This window comes from Ovis aries, chromosome 5 (assembly GCF_016772045.2).
Source record: "Ovis aries strain OAR_USU_Benz2616 breed Rambouillet chromosome 5, ARS-UI_Ramb_v3.0, whole genome shotgun sequence".
Lineage (NCBI taxonomy): Eukaryota > Metazoa > Chordata > Mammalia > Artiodactyla > Bovidae > Ovis > Ovis aries.
In genome coordinates, this window is record NC_056058.1 from 47,906,141 (window position 1) to 47,920,494 (window position 14,354).

The 14,354-nt window shown below is 50.5% G+C and overlaps 1 protein-coding gene across 6 annotated transcripts in view; it reads left to right on the forward strand.

Moving 5' to 3' along the window:
* CTNNA1 (catenin alpha 1) overlaps positions 1 to 10,020 on the forward strand; it is a 332,795-nt gene extending 322,775 nt beyond the window's left edge. For all 6 annotated transcript variants that reach the window (XM_060415818.1, XM_060415817.1, XM_004008841.6 and 3 more), the window contains 6 exons: positions 58 to 209; positions 4,459 to 4,569; positions 6,108 to 6,289; positions 6,409 to 6,514; positions 7,839 to 7,973; positions 8,837 to 10,020. In XM_060415818.1, coding sequence (XP_060271801.1) covers positions 58 to 209; positions 4,459 to 4,569; positions 6,108 to 6,289; positions 6,409 to 6,514; positions 7,839 to 7,973; positions 8,837 to 9,124 — 974 coding nt within the window. In that variant the 3' untranslated portion in view covers positions 9,125 to 10,020. The remainder of the gene's footprint in view (positions 1 to 57; positions 210 to 4,458; positions 4,570 to 6,107; positions 6,290 to 6,408; positions 6,515 to 7,838; positions 7,974 to 8,836) is intronic.
* The last annotated feature ends 4,334 nt before the right edge of the window (positions 10,021 to 14,354 follow it).

Consider the following 14,354-nt stretch of genomic DNA (forward strand, 5'->3'; position numbering starts at 1 on the left):
TCTGACTGAGGGATTTAGGAGGGCTGGTGGTGATGTTATCATCTCTCTTCTCCGCAGTCATGCCACGTTTTACTGAGCAAGTGGAAGCGGCTGTGGAAGCCCTCAGCTCAGACCCTGCCCAGCCCATGGATGAAAACGAGTTTATTGATGCCTCCCGCCTGGTGTACGATGGCATCCGGGACATCAGGAAAGCGGTGTTGATGATAAGGGTGAGTAACTGCATTTCAGATGTTTTAACAGCTTCCTTCTTATCATTTGCTAAACTTGAGCAATGCATCATTCTGGAACTCAACAGATGTGTTGGCAATATATTAAAACCATGAATCTAAGGGCTGTTAGGAAGAGATATGTTTAATTACATTGTTTAAAATGACTTTTAGTTGCAAGTTAGAGCCCAAACTTGGGCTGAGAAAAGGGGACCTAGTATGAATTGAGGCTTCCTCTTGAGTTAAAGGGCAGTGATAGAAAATAAAGGCTCCTCAGTGAATTTCAGAGAAGGGAATATTTCCTTTATTCAGGTTGAAACTGTTCTTTACATGGAGCACTCCTCACCTCAGAGGGGTGGCAGGCAGGCAGGGTACTAGAGCCCAAGGGTATTGAGGGGAAGGATGAGGGGCTGTGCAGCCCTTGGTGATGCTCCTGATCTCTAGGGCCAAGTGTCGAGCCCTCTCACCGTGGCTGAAGGGAAGTGCCACCTGCTCTGGGCCCCGTTTGACCCGTCCTCTCTGAGCCAGAGGCAGTTCTCAGCGTCTGAGGCAGTGTCTGGGGTCCCCTGGGCATGAACAGTAGGGTTTTGAGAAACCACCTCCTCCGTGATCATCCCGTGTCTTAGGCTGGGACTCACATAGCAGTTGATGCCTCACACGCTGTTTTGAACATGAATGTGTTGCTCTGGAAGTGGAGAGCAGGACCTGTGCCAAGCTCTCCCGGAGTCACCCCCAGGCTCGGGCCAGCCCTGCCGTAGCCACAGAGCCAGCATTTGGAAGGCAGGCCTGCTGAGTAGACGGCTGCTGGCCTCTGCTGACAGTCTAGTCTTGTCGGGAAGCTTCCGTTACACCTTCATGGTTTGCTAGTCCGACCGCCCAAGGCGGACGGGGTTCTGTCCCCCTTTTTACCCCCTCAGCTGGAAACAGAAGCCATTTCTAAGGTAGTTGCATCAGGCTGGATACATTCTGTATGCAACGTAGCAACATTTGGGCATTACTGCACTTCTCTCAGGGGTAAGGAGCAACAAGAATGGCTCAAGGACTGTATGGCTGGCTGCTGGGTGTTCCTGCAGGCCCGGGTCACCTGCACATACTGGGGGTTGGGAGGGGATCTGGGGGAGCCTGTTGCTTTGTTCACCCCTGCTGCTGTGCTGGAGAGCAGCCCATGCTCAGGGAGGCCTGGCCCCCAGAGGTGCGAAGGGGTCCCTGGGTCAAGCGCACCAGTGATGGCAAAACGCAGCCCTGTTTTTCCAAAGTTCTTTGCATGCGGACAGAGAATAGAAGAAACATTAATAATCATGAGTTGCTGAGTGTCTGAGGTTAATGCCTTTGGGGTTTTAAATGAGCTGGCACTGCACACACCCCAGGATACCTGCACATCCAGGGCCTGTTCTGTGGAAGCAGGGTTCCTCCTCACATCTGAGACTCTCAGCAAGTTCCCGCATCTCTCTAAGATGCAGATGATGGTGTTGGTAGCTTGATGGGATGAACTGGAGGTCAGGTCAGGGCCTGGCATGTAGTAGCTGTTTCTTGTGTGCTTACTGCTGTGTGGGATCGTAAGTACAAGAGGCCCTGGCAGGTGTGGTGAGATGGAACCTGGGTGTGGTCACCTGGGAGGGCTCAGGGAGCAAGGACGGGTAGGTCTGCAGCAGCCTTGGTTTAGTTCCTCCTTTTTGTCTTGATTTAATTCAGGAACCATCCTTCCAACCCAGGGCCTCTTGGTTTCTTGATGCCTTGTAGTTAGCCTCTTTTGCCTGGTCCTTGTCATAACCAGCATCCCCATCATCCCTTCCGTCAGCTGCTCCCTTTGGTTCTGTGACTTCCAACAATGCTTTGAGTCCATCAGGATATTCAGCCGGTTGGTCCTCCCCACTTGCAACCCTCCCTCAGCCTCTTGGGTCCTTGTCTCACTCCTATTCCAGCTTCTGTTTCATCAGTACAATCTATTTTGCACCCTTTTACTCCCCTTATTTGCCTTTCAAAATACAGCCCTAGTGAAATTCTGTCTTCTGCTGAACATGGTGCATAAAAGTACAGTCATCTGACTGGGGTCACTGGACCCAGGATGTCAGGGGACTGCTGGTGCTACACAGTCTGGGAACACTTCCTACCTTCCTGCTTGCCTCCCCTTTCCCCACCTGTGCCCCATCCTACCTGTCTGGCCCTGGTAACCGTTTCACTGAGGATCCTAAAAAAGTGAAAGTGAAGTCACTCAGTCACGTCCGACTCTGCAACCCTATGGGCTGTAGCCCGCCAGGCTCCTTCTCCATCCATGGGATTTTCCAGGCAAGAATACTGGAGTGGGTTGCAATTTTCTTCTCCAGAGGATCTGCCCGACCCAGGGACCAAACCCGGGTCTCCCACATTTCAGGCAGACGCTTCACCCTCTGAGCCACCAGAGATCCATCGTTCCCGAGGATCCTGAGGTGGTTTGAACATCTGCTCCTGGCTGAGCCTGTTCCCTGCACTGGGTCTCGTTCCCTGTTCCTCCAGCACTTTTCCCCCAGCAGACAAACATGCCTTAATTTCTCCCATCGGAAGAAAACTCGCTGGTCCCTCCTCCTCCATCTTCACAGCCTGGGACCACGGGTACACCCTGTAGCATAGATTCTCACCTGTCTCTTTTCTGACTGTGTTCATTCGCTTGGAGCATAAAGATGAGAGGAAACCAGTGAGAGGCTGACTCCCATGGTCCACTCCTCTAGCCACCCTGCTTGCTGCCCCTCGCTTGTCTGCCTCAAGCTTGTCATCCCTAAAGTGAGCTCTGCATCTCTGCACTCAGTTCTCTCATCAGTTGATGACACGTCTGTCTTCAGTTGCTTAGGCCCAAACTTTAGATTCACCTTTGATTCCACTTTTTGCCTTATACGCTGAATCTGATTTATCCGCAGATCCTGTTGCCCTACCTTCTTAATAAATAGGGATTCTGAACATGGTTCCTGCCCTGGTCTAGGGCACCAGCACCTCTCACCTGGACTCATGCAGCTGCTTCCCAGTCTCGCTGTTCACATCCTTGGGTGCCTGCAGTCTTATATCTGTGAGATTGGGGATGTTTGTCTCTGTCATTCTGTACCTTAAGGGCTCAGAACTGCTTGCTTGGCACACAGAGATTCAACAAGTGAATGAACAGATAGAAGATAATTTGGTTTCCCTGGTAAGAACAGTTCTTGGGTCTGTGATGGGCTATGGAGGAAGGTGGGCAAGTAGAGATGCTGTTAAGAGGCACCCCTCACTACAAGGCTCAAGTGTCTGTGACTCCAGAATCACAATGGCCAACAAGCAGCTGGACTCCAGGTGTTGCACTGACGTGTAACTCACTGGTGCCTCAAGTGACCCCTCATTGTCCTCACCTCCACACGGAGGGCAGGCCCCGCCTTCACACGTGTACAAACCCAACATACTCTGGGCAGTCCGGTTGCTTCCTCACAGGAAGCCCTCAGGCTGGGGTTGGATTAGGTCGTGGTGCAGATGAGGGACTTGCCTCACTGCCCTCTTGTCACAGGCCGGCCGGCTGGGCCAAGAGCCAACCCCAGCTGTTCTGCCTGCTGCCCTGTTGCTGATAATTTCCAGAAGATTACATTATGTTTTAAGTCAGCAGCTAATCACGAGAGGCTGGAGGGTGAACAAAATAAGAATTTTTATTTCATAATTAAAGCAAAAAAATTATCAGTTCCTTTGGTATTTACTCAGACTTTATCTGCCATATTCTCTCTTCCTTTAATAAAAGTACATAAAAATACACTGCCTGTTTTTACTCCTCAGATCAACCTTTGCTAACCTAAGAGAAACCCCAGTATTAATTCAGTTAATTTTCTTTTTTCCATAAAAAAATGGCAAAGTTATAAGAATCTGTTTAATGTATGAAACTGCTATTTTTACTACAGTACGTTTTCCACCCAGAACAACTCTCACATTTGTCTTAAGATGCAGGTGTTGGAGAAGTATATGAAGTGAAAACCTTTTGTCAAGCAGAGTCTTGACTCTTCGGTAGAAACTGAAACCCTCTAGGTCCTTTGGGAATGCTGGTGTGGTGCCTTTGCTTGCTGTTTGTTGAACGGACTGCTTGGCACATGCATCAGTGAAGCAGGGTTCAAATATTGAGCAATTTTAACTTTATTTCTCATGGCTGTTTGGAATACTACAGAAAATTCTGGATGTCTTTACATCAGACCCTGGGGCTGTGGGCCCAGGGGCTTGGGGCTGCTGGCGGCCCAGGGTTGTGTTTGACTTGTCATTTCTGTCTTGGTGGCAGACCCCTGAGGAGCTGGATGACTCTGACTTTGAGACGGAAGACTTCGATGTCAGAAGCAGGACAAGTGTCCAGACAGAAGACGACCAGCTAATAGCTGGGCAGAGTGCCCGGGTAAGGACTAGGTTTAACTTGTCCTGCAGACATCCCTGTCTCTCCCTGTTCTTAGCTTTTTCTTTTCCAGAAAAACTCTCATTATTGAGAACCCCATTTTCCCTCTCGTTTTCTCTGGCAGTGGAACCTTACCCTAAGTGTGGCACCTGCCAGTCCATTGTAGGTCCATCCAGAATGTCTCCTCAGCTAGAGCAGGGCAGGGACATGGGCCCCTCAGCTGCACCGAGGCTTTGGCTTGTGAAGAGCCCTGAGTCAGGAAAGCGCTATGCTCCAGTCAATGCAATGTTTGTTAATAGGACAGTGAAACTCAAAAAAGATTGCTGTCTTTGCCTATCTCAATGATACCATGGGCATGAACTATTTAATTATTCATGGGGAAAAAAAATAACAGTGGTACATTCAAGAAAATCAGAGCCATTGCATTCATTCGAATCGTTAAATCTTCAATCAATTGCATTTATGTTTTTGGGAGGATGCCAAGAAATATTACTAAGGAGTCTTTTTTCACCCCTTAGAAGTCATTTTGAACAGCGGGTTCATCTCTGCTTTAAGCCCCACTGGGTCCTAGCACTTGGGGAGCTGAGTGGAGAGGAGCCCTAGGCCCGAGTCTGGGGCTTGAGGAGGGCAGCGGGCCTCCAGGTGCCGCAGGTTCAGGTGTGAGTGCCGTCTTGAGTGCCTGAGAAGTGTGCTCTGCAGCAGGTTCTCTTCTGCTTTCTTTAAAACTTGCATTTTAAGACTTCTGGGTCATCTTGGAAAGTTGGCGATGTATATACTGCCACCAGGGAAAGGCCTGCATGCATTAGCCCCTCCCTCATCCCCATGACAGGAGGCAGAGGATGACTTTTTTTTTTTTTTTAAGGTTAAAGGAAGTTTATTTTTCTTCAAAATAATTTTATTGGAGTATAGTTGATTTACAATGTTATGTTAACTTCAGGTGTACAGTAAAGTGATTCAGTTATACACATATGCATTCTTTTTTAGATTCTTTCATAGGTTATCACAGAATATTGAGTAGCATTCGCTGTGCTATACAGCAGGCCCTTGGTTTATGTATAAAATACTGTGCGTTCATGCCAAGCTCCTGATTCAGCCACACCCCCATCACGTTTCCCCTTTGGTAATCAACTCTAAGTTTTCAAGATCTGTAAGGCTGTTTCTGTTTTGTAAATAAGTTCATTTGTATCTTTTTTTAAAAAATCAGATTCCACCTATGTCTAATATAAATGTGATTTATTTTTCTGACTTCAGAGGATGAAACTTTTAAAGAATTAAGTTAAGCAGGTTTTGTCCCTGAGCAGGTGTGATCATGAAGCTTGTGCATTAGCCTTCAACCCCTCATACCCTGTTATTCTTGAAAGTGGGTCTGGAAGCTATAAACTTCACAAAATGAGAATAAATGGCTCTTCAGGCAAAATGAAGCCTATTAACGCATCATCCTACCTATGTCATAGACTGCTTGGTGGAAATATTCTTGGTGAATGCACTGTGAGAACTTCATATTCTCTTTATGTAAGAGCTTTCTGTGCTTCTGATTTCAGGCGATCATGGCTCAGCTTCCCCAGGAGCAGAAAGCAAAGATTGCGGAACAGGTCGCCAGTTTTCAGGAAGAAAAGAGCAAGCTGGATGCTGAGGTGTCCAAGTGGGACGACAGTGGCAACGACATCATCGTGCTGGCCAAGCAGATGTGCATGATCATGATGGAGATGACGGACTTCACCCGGTGAGCAGCCCCCCGCAGGCCACCTCACACAGGCCGGATGTGCTGCTCCGGGCATACTTTGCGTTGAGCCTCCACCTACGAGGGCTTTAGTTACAGTCATCCTTGTTCCCTTTTTTCAGAGGTAAAGGACCACTCAAAAACACATCCGATGTGATCAGTGCCGCCAAGAAAATTGCTGAGGCAGGCTCCAGGATGGATAAGCTCGGCCGCACCATCGCAGACCATGTAAGTAACAGACCTGCCCCACGGGCCTTAAAGGTCATGCTGGGCTTGGGCAGCCCAGGGGTGTTTACAGGATTTTTTCATGAGCCACAGCACTTTCCCAGTCTCAAACAGTGTTCTTAACTCACCAACCTGCTTGATTAACATCAGCATAGAGTTTTAAGGATTTCTGAATTCCTGTTTCTTTGACAAGTTTTGTAAGATAGGCTCAGTTTGCATTACAGCACATCCCTGGAGCAGGTGTGTATGTCCTAAAATCTTGCCTTGATTGGAAGCTAAAACCAGCCTTTACTCTTAGCTCTTCGGATCTCTTTAGGATAGCTCTGGGTAGGAGCTAATTCTGCAAACCCCAATAATATACTGAAACTAAGTGTGTAAGAGCCTTTTGTGGGTGTATTTCATGTAAGAATCAGGAGCTCTTTTGTCTGGTGCTTTGGAAGCATGATGTGCCCAAGTGGGGACAGATGTCTATGTTCCCAGCCACCTAGCCTTCATCCCTTTTCTCTACTGATGTACTGAAAAAAAATGTGTAAACCTCCAGGAAAGTTTACAAGTTATTTTCAGCTGTAGTCACAAAGCCTTCCCACTGCTTTCCCTCAAGTGTCCACATGCTCAGCCTGCATCAGGGCTGCAGGAGAGTGACAGTGCCAAAGCCAAAGACTGGGAAGCCCTCCTTGACGCCCCTCTTTCACGTATAACCTGGCACTCAGCCCCAGTGCGTCTGCTGGCCACACGAATGTGAGCGCCGTCTGGCCTCTTCCTCTAGCAGGCCCCACTCAGCCCATCGTGCACAGCCTGTGCCCACAATACTGTGGCCTTTCCTCACTGACTCCCTGCTCCGCCCTCCACACAGCTCCTAACACAGTCTTCTTACACAACCATCTTAAAATGCAAATGAGGTCTGGCTCTGCCATGCTTCAGGAGCTGCTGAGAACAGAAAACCCCAGCCTCACAGAAGGGAGGTGTTTGCGTCAAAACCTGAGAGGTGCTCTGCTTGCTTTGGCTGATTCACTTGTTCTCCATCTTTGCCTAAAACGACTCTCCTTTAATCAAGTGTTTACAGTGTGCTCACAACTGAGCAGATCTGGTCCCTCTGAGCAGACAGCCCGTTGCTCTAGCTCATGGCACTGTCACTTTTCTCCAGAGGCAGGGACCCCAGCAGAGTCGCTGAGGGTGGTGACAGCCGGGGTACTTGGATAACCCTCTCTCACCCTCGCTGCAGCACCGAGTGTGGAAGTTGGGGCACTGACTGGGCCTGTCGGAATAGCCCTAGGAGTGGGTGTGTTTGGGCTCAGAGTGCTTGGTGCCAAGTCTGCTCTCTCGCCAGTGCCCAGACTCAGCCTGCAAACAGGACCTGCTGGCCTACCTTCAGCGCATCGCCCTCTACTGCCACCAGCTCAACATCTGCAGCAAAGTCAAGGCCGAGGTGCAGAACCTCGGTGGGGAGCTGGTCGTCTCCGGGGTGAGTCTTGCCTGTCAGCGGGGAGGACGTGCTGGGGGAGGGCCCCAAGTTCCCTCTCGGAGGCTGAGGGCTACACGGTTGGTGACAGCTAGGAGCCCTTACTGCGCTGGCCTCTTCCCTTTTGCTTCTGTGGGAAAGAGTATTTTTATCCTCCTTTCTTTCCTCTAGAGAGAAAGTGAGCCTGTTCAGAAATTGCAGAGACGTACAGCCTTTCTCAAACCCCCCTCCACCCTCAAGGAGCCCCAGTATGCTCTCTCCCCTTGCTGTTTCCCAGGTCACATCACACAGTTCTGGACCTGTCACCCTAGGGGAACAAGGACACCTCCCTCCATGGAAGCCCTGTGGCATCTGCTAAACCCCACACGATTTCCTTTCAAAGAACTTTGAATGTTGCACATACGTAGACCATTTGCTTACCTGCTCCAACATCAAATGCCCCTGTCTCTGGGGACAGTTATCCATCTTCTTTAAATGTGAGGGGAGCCCCCTGGGTCATTACTGAAAGCATGGGGCTCTCTGTCGAGGTGGCTGACTTAAGCCTCCCACCCCATGCCTGTGGCTGTTCACAGTGCTTGTTCAGCAGATCGTCCCCCGCCTTGTTTGAGTGAAAACTGTTGAGGGGTAGGGCAGGTAAGGTAATGGTACCTTATGTTTTTATCACTCCTCCCTTCAGAAGATCTGAAATACAGGCATTTTCAGGGTGTTTGGATGAGAGCACCTAGCTGTTGGGAGAGCTGATCAGGAACAAGGGCTGCTTCTGGCCCGGGGGGAGTGGGGACTCCCTGTCGGGGACTGACAGGCCGGCTGGACCTCCCACCCCAGACCCTGGCCCGTGCTCCTTACCTCCTGTCTATGCCTCGAAGGTGGACAGCGCCATGTCCCTGATCCAAGCCGCAAAGAACCTGATGAATGCGGTGGTGCAGACAGTGAAGGCGTCGTACGTGGCCTCCACCAAATACCAGAAGTCCCAGGGGATGGCATCCCTCAACCTCCCTGCTGTGTCGTGGAAGATGAAGGCACCTGAGAAAAAGCCCTTGGTGAAGAGAGAGAAGCAGGATGAGACACAGACCAAGATTAAAAGAGCGTCTCAGAAGAAGCATGTGAACCCCGTGCAGGCCCTCAGTGAGTTCAAAGCTATGGACAGCATCTAAGGCTGCCCGGACCCTCCTAAAGATCCCTCACCGTTCTTCACTCACGTATATTTGCTAAATAGAACACTGATGCTAGATCCCATAGGGAAATAGATTCTTGAGACCTGGCCAACCTAGTGAATTTTGCAAGGACGTACTTGTGTTTAAGTCATAGAATTCAGGGGCATATATCTAGCTATATTTTTTATACTCCTAAATAATTAAAAGTAAAAATTCCATAACCAAAGAGACTCCTACATGAACGTGTTAGTGACACTGTTGACCAAGTTGAGAGGCCTGTCCTCCTAGTGGTGGCAGCAGTAGGTTTGGGAGAGGGGATCTGCCTGTACCTTGGTTCAGGGAGGGGCTTCCCCCGGTTCTGGCCACTTGGCTGGTAGGAAATGACCAAAGACGACCCGGAGCAAGCATCCCGGGCGTCTTAGGAGGCCTTGGAGAAAGGAACATTCCCAGACAGGTCTTTAAAGGGACAGACCACACAAAACTAATTAAAACAATGTATCACGAAGAAAACAGATTAGTCTCTTTATAACATGAAAGGATTTTAATGCATGGTTACAATTACTAATGTACTCTGCTGTGGGACATTAATAAAGTTGCTTTTTTTCAGGCTAGAATGTTGTGATGCCATAATCAGAACATGCTCTTTTAACTTCCTTCAGCTTCAAATGCAAATTCATCATTGGGTTCACTTCTAATAATTGCAGTGCTTCCTGCCTTGGGCTTAGGAGAGAAGCCTGACAAAATAGTGTTTGCTTAGGCAATAATTTAGACTACCTTATTTGTGATTACTATAGCGATTACTATAACTACAAGGTATAATTTTACTTTATTTAAATTTTATGAATTGGAATGTTTTCTACACTAACTTTTCCCAATAAAGTCCACTATGAAACCAAGTCTAAGGGGTCAGAGTCCTTTTCTTTGCCTTCCCATAGAGTGGAGTTTTACATCAGACATCTCCTGGATTTGCCCCCAGCATGCCATGCTCTGGCCTCCTGGATGGTGCTGCCCAGGGAGGGAGCAGACTGGGCTGTGCCTCCCCACACCCACCATGGGAATTCACACGTCTGCACTTCAGGGTGCAGCTCAGAACCTCAGAGGCATCCTTGACATCTCCCTGGATGTCACCCCTCCCCTCCTGAATCATCCCCCTGGTTTGTAACTGTACCATGATGATGGCTGCCTTACAGACCTCCTAAACCTGCTGTCCTTTCCCAGCCTATGTCCCCATTCCCTAAAGTGTGTTGTCCTATCTCCCCTTCCTCACTTCCCGCCATTCCAGTCAGCTCTGCACGCCCATCTTCCTCTCCGCACCGTCAGTGGCCAAGGTGCACAGGCCCTCCCCGCCCACAGCCCCTCCCTTGGCCTCCGAAGCACCTCACTCCGGTTTCCTGTTCCTCACGGGGTGCCCCTCCTCCTCTTCCTAGCTGGTCCAAGTTGCGCTGTCTGTCCCAGGGCTCAGTCCTCAGCCTCCTCTCTCTGGTTCTGCTTACTCCTGATCTTCGCCAGATTTCTGGCTTTAAATACCATCCAAATGCCAACTTTACCTAGAACTAGTTCTATAACTGGCGGTCTCCTAAACTCTCCACTTGGATGTCTTTATGCATATGTCACACAGATTCTTCCCTTTGAAATGTATGCTGGGGCCAGCTACTACTCACCAGTTCTGTTTGCCGTCACCTGGTCTAAGATCTCATCACTGCATTAGCTTCTCTTAGCATGTAATAAACTGCCCGAAAACTCAGCAGCCAAGACAACAAGCATCACTCACAGCTTCTGAAGATCAGGAATCCAGGAGCAGCCAAGTGGAAGGTTCTGACGCTTGGGTCTCTTGTGAGGCTGTGTCTCTGGAGGCTTGTGAGCAGAGGACCCACTTGCAGGCTCCTTCACAGGGCAGGGGTGGGAGGCTGTGGTCTGTGCCAGGTGGGCCTTCTTTCCCGCAGAGCGGCTCACGCCCCCACCAGAGTGAGCAAGCCGAGAGGATGGCAACCAGATGGAAGCTACAGCATGTTTTAAAAACCTGATCCCCAAAGCGATATGCGATGCCTTCAGTGTTATGTTGGTGACACAAACCACCCTTGGTCCACGGTGGGAGGGGACAACACAGGGGCACAGGCCAGGAGGTGGCTCCCACGGGCATCTGCATGTGGACCACTGCAGTAGCCTCCTTCCCCGCACCGCCCCCCCCCCCAACCCCCACCAGGCGTCCCCAATCACCCTGTTTCCACGGCTCACAGTAACCCCTCAGAGACAAGCCAGAGCATGTCATTCTCCTAGCTCAACCTTCAGTGGCTTCCATGCCCTAGAAGCCGGAGTCCTAATTGACGAGTGTGGCCGCTTGTGTCTCTGGTCTTTCCTCTCCCCGTTCTTTGCACCTGCCCTTTGCCACTTCCGGTTCTGCTCTTCCCAGAGACCACCCCCCCCCCCACCCCATTCCTTCTCAAGATCTCCTTCAGGTGTCTTGTCAAAAGTCTATCAGAAAGACGTCCCCTGATACTCTGCCTCCCTGCTTCACAGGGATAGGAGTCCACTCGCCAAGGCCCAGGACACAGTGAACAGGTACCCTGGGGACCACTCGTGGGGCCGGGCCCACAGATGCTGACCTGCCTTCACTCGGCCCCTCCTCCTGGCTGACTCAGAATCCATGCTGACACTCGGGACACTCGTGGCTTTTGTTGCCATGACCTACAGCCCCGCACCCAAGCGCCAGCTAGACCATCCAGTCCACCTGTCTGCTCAGCCCATCCACTTCTCTCAGAGGCTGAGCCCACCCTGGTCTGGACGGCCCCCTCCCTCAGCCCCCAGCATCCGTTACCCACTCTCCACCAGGTGGTAAAAGAAACTTCCAAAAATATTTCTCAAGAGTCAGTCCTCTGCACACAGCCCTCAGGGACTCCATGCCTGCCCTGGGAGTATCTGGACTGACCATGCTCTCTGCACCCACATTGACTGCTGGAGGCGATTCCTAGGATGCCCACACGCTGCCCCCATGAGCCCATCACGTGCATGTCCCAGGCATCACCCTTGCCATCCCAACCATCCCAACATTAATAGCACACACATCACCAAAAGATGAAAGTTCTACTGAGCTTCGCCTCCTCAAGCAATAGCTATGAAATGTTTGACGTGCTACAGTTTTTCTAATACACATTAAAATTAACTTTAGTAAAGTGTTCATTGCTATAGCACCTAAAATCTCCCCTTGTGCCACGATGGGCAAGAGTCACCCATGACCACCCCCTTCTCACCAGGCCTTGGCCCTGTTGCCCCCAGCACATGGCGTCACAGTGCCAGCTCACACAGGGCTGTCTGGCATTCTTTGGGGAAAAGGCAGTGGTCTTGGTGACTCCATAACCTCTCAAAGGCCCTGGCATGTGCTTGAGAAATAGTTGAACTGTTCAAATGATTCACTGCTTATTTAAACCAGTCAATCAGAAGGTACTGGGAGGCAGAAAGCAGGTCGCAGAGGCGGCACCAGAGGTCTTGCCCAGCGATCCTGAGTGCTCCACCCTCCTCACAGACCATGGGCTGAGCTCGGGGGAGACCAGCCTCACCATGTCAGTGAGAGGGCTGTTCCTACCCCTTGGCCACCGCTAAGGGCTGTCTCCCCTCACATCCCGAGGCTTCTTGCTTCTCAGCCAGGGCAGCCATGACCCTCAGTGTCACCTCCCTGGGTGACACCTCAGGCCAGCTTCTCCTCTCGGTGCCTCAGCCTGGCATTCTGGGCCCAGCTGCCCTGCAACCCTGCTCTGGCCACGACCTCACACAGGCTGGGCAGAGCCCCACTGCTCTCCCCACTGCCCTGCTAACCATAGGGCAGTGCCTCCCACGACCGCTAGGCCCCTCACCTCTGCAGATTTAATGCTCACAGCGTCCAGTCTCCACCCAGGCAAGGACTGCCCCCACACTGAAGAAAGAGCAGGAGCTGCCGCATGTTGGGCACACCCAGGGCCCGTGTAGGCCTTCAGCCACATCCCCCTGTTCGTTTGCCGCCCGTGACGTGTCGCTATTACTGCCCCTCAAACCACAGGAGTGGGGACCAACTCCCTCACCCAAGTCACACAGCTCACGAGTTGCCCAGTCCCTCTAACACCCCCAGGTGCCCCAGAGGGCAGGCTCTTCTCCCCAGAGACGCCCTCAGACTCCCACCGCACCTGCCCGTTCCTGCACGGGTCCTGCGTGTCAGCGTGCGGGGATTCTCCAGGCTCCTGGGTGAGGCCACCCCATAACTGATCACTGGATCCCAGTCCAAAGCATTCTAGCCCTCAATTCTCACACCCTCATTTCCTGCCTGACCAAGTCTGCCTTCCCTCAGTGGTTTTCATCAGCACACAAAAACACGTCATAGACCCCAGAGTTTAAAACAAGGAGACAAAAACCTTTTCTGGGTCCATGTCTCCCTCCCTTGAGCCAGAGCTCCTCAGGGGAACATTGGGACCGTCTCCAGTGCCCACCGTCACTCTCCCTGCTCGGTCCAGCCCTCCTCCTCTCCTCCTCTCCGTGCTGGCAGCCACGCCCCCTCCTTGCACACTTGCTCCAGATGTCCACCATCACACCCTCACTCACCTTGCTTGAGTCCCCTTAACATGCTCCCCATCTTGGTCTCTAACACTCAGCTGGTCCAGGCCACTGACCTTGCTTCTCTTCTGCTTGATGAATCATGTGCAGCGACCAGGTTTTCAGGGTGGGATGGGGAGAGGTTGCATATATATCCATATATTTTGTTACACGTTTTACTCCTATGAAGGAATTACAGTACACAACTCACAAATAACAAAATATGCGATATTCTTTCCTCGATTCCACACAGCTTAAATTCCACTGAGGCCTTCTTTGATTTTTGCTCAGATCTTGCATCCATAGCCAACCTATGGTTGAAACTGACAAATGAGTCTAGTTCTGACATGAATGTTGGTTGATATTTTTGTTTACCTTAAGGAGTAAGGAAGTGAAAGAACAAAAATAAGTGTGGGAATTTCACTTGTCAGTGAATGATGACTTTGCTGAATCAGATAATATCTGTCAAATACTGTAAGACAATTTCCTCATTTTTTGTGTGCTAAATATAGATGACAAACAAAGCTTAATTGGCATTAATGTCTTCTTCATCACCCTCTTCAAGTCTAGACAATCAACAAAACAATAAATTAAGCCTTGATTTGTAACATTTCCCGACTTCCCCGGTGTAAATACTCCCACCACATCAGATTTCCAGCCGCCCACGAGGTGT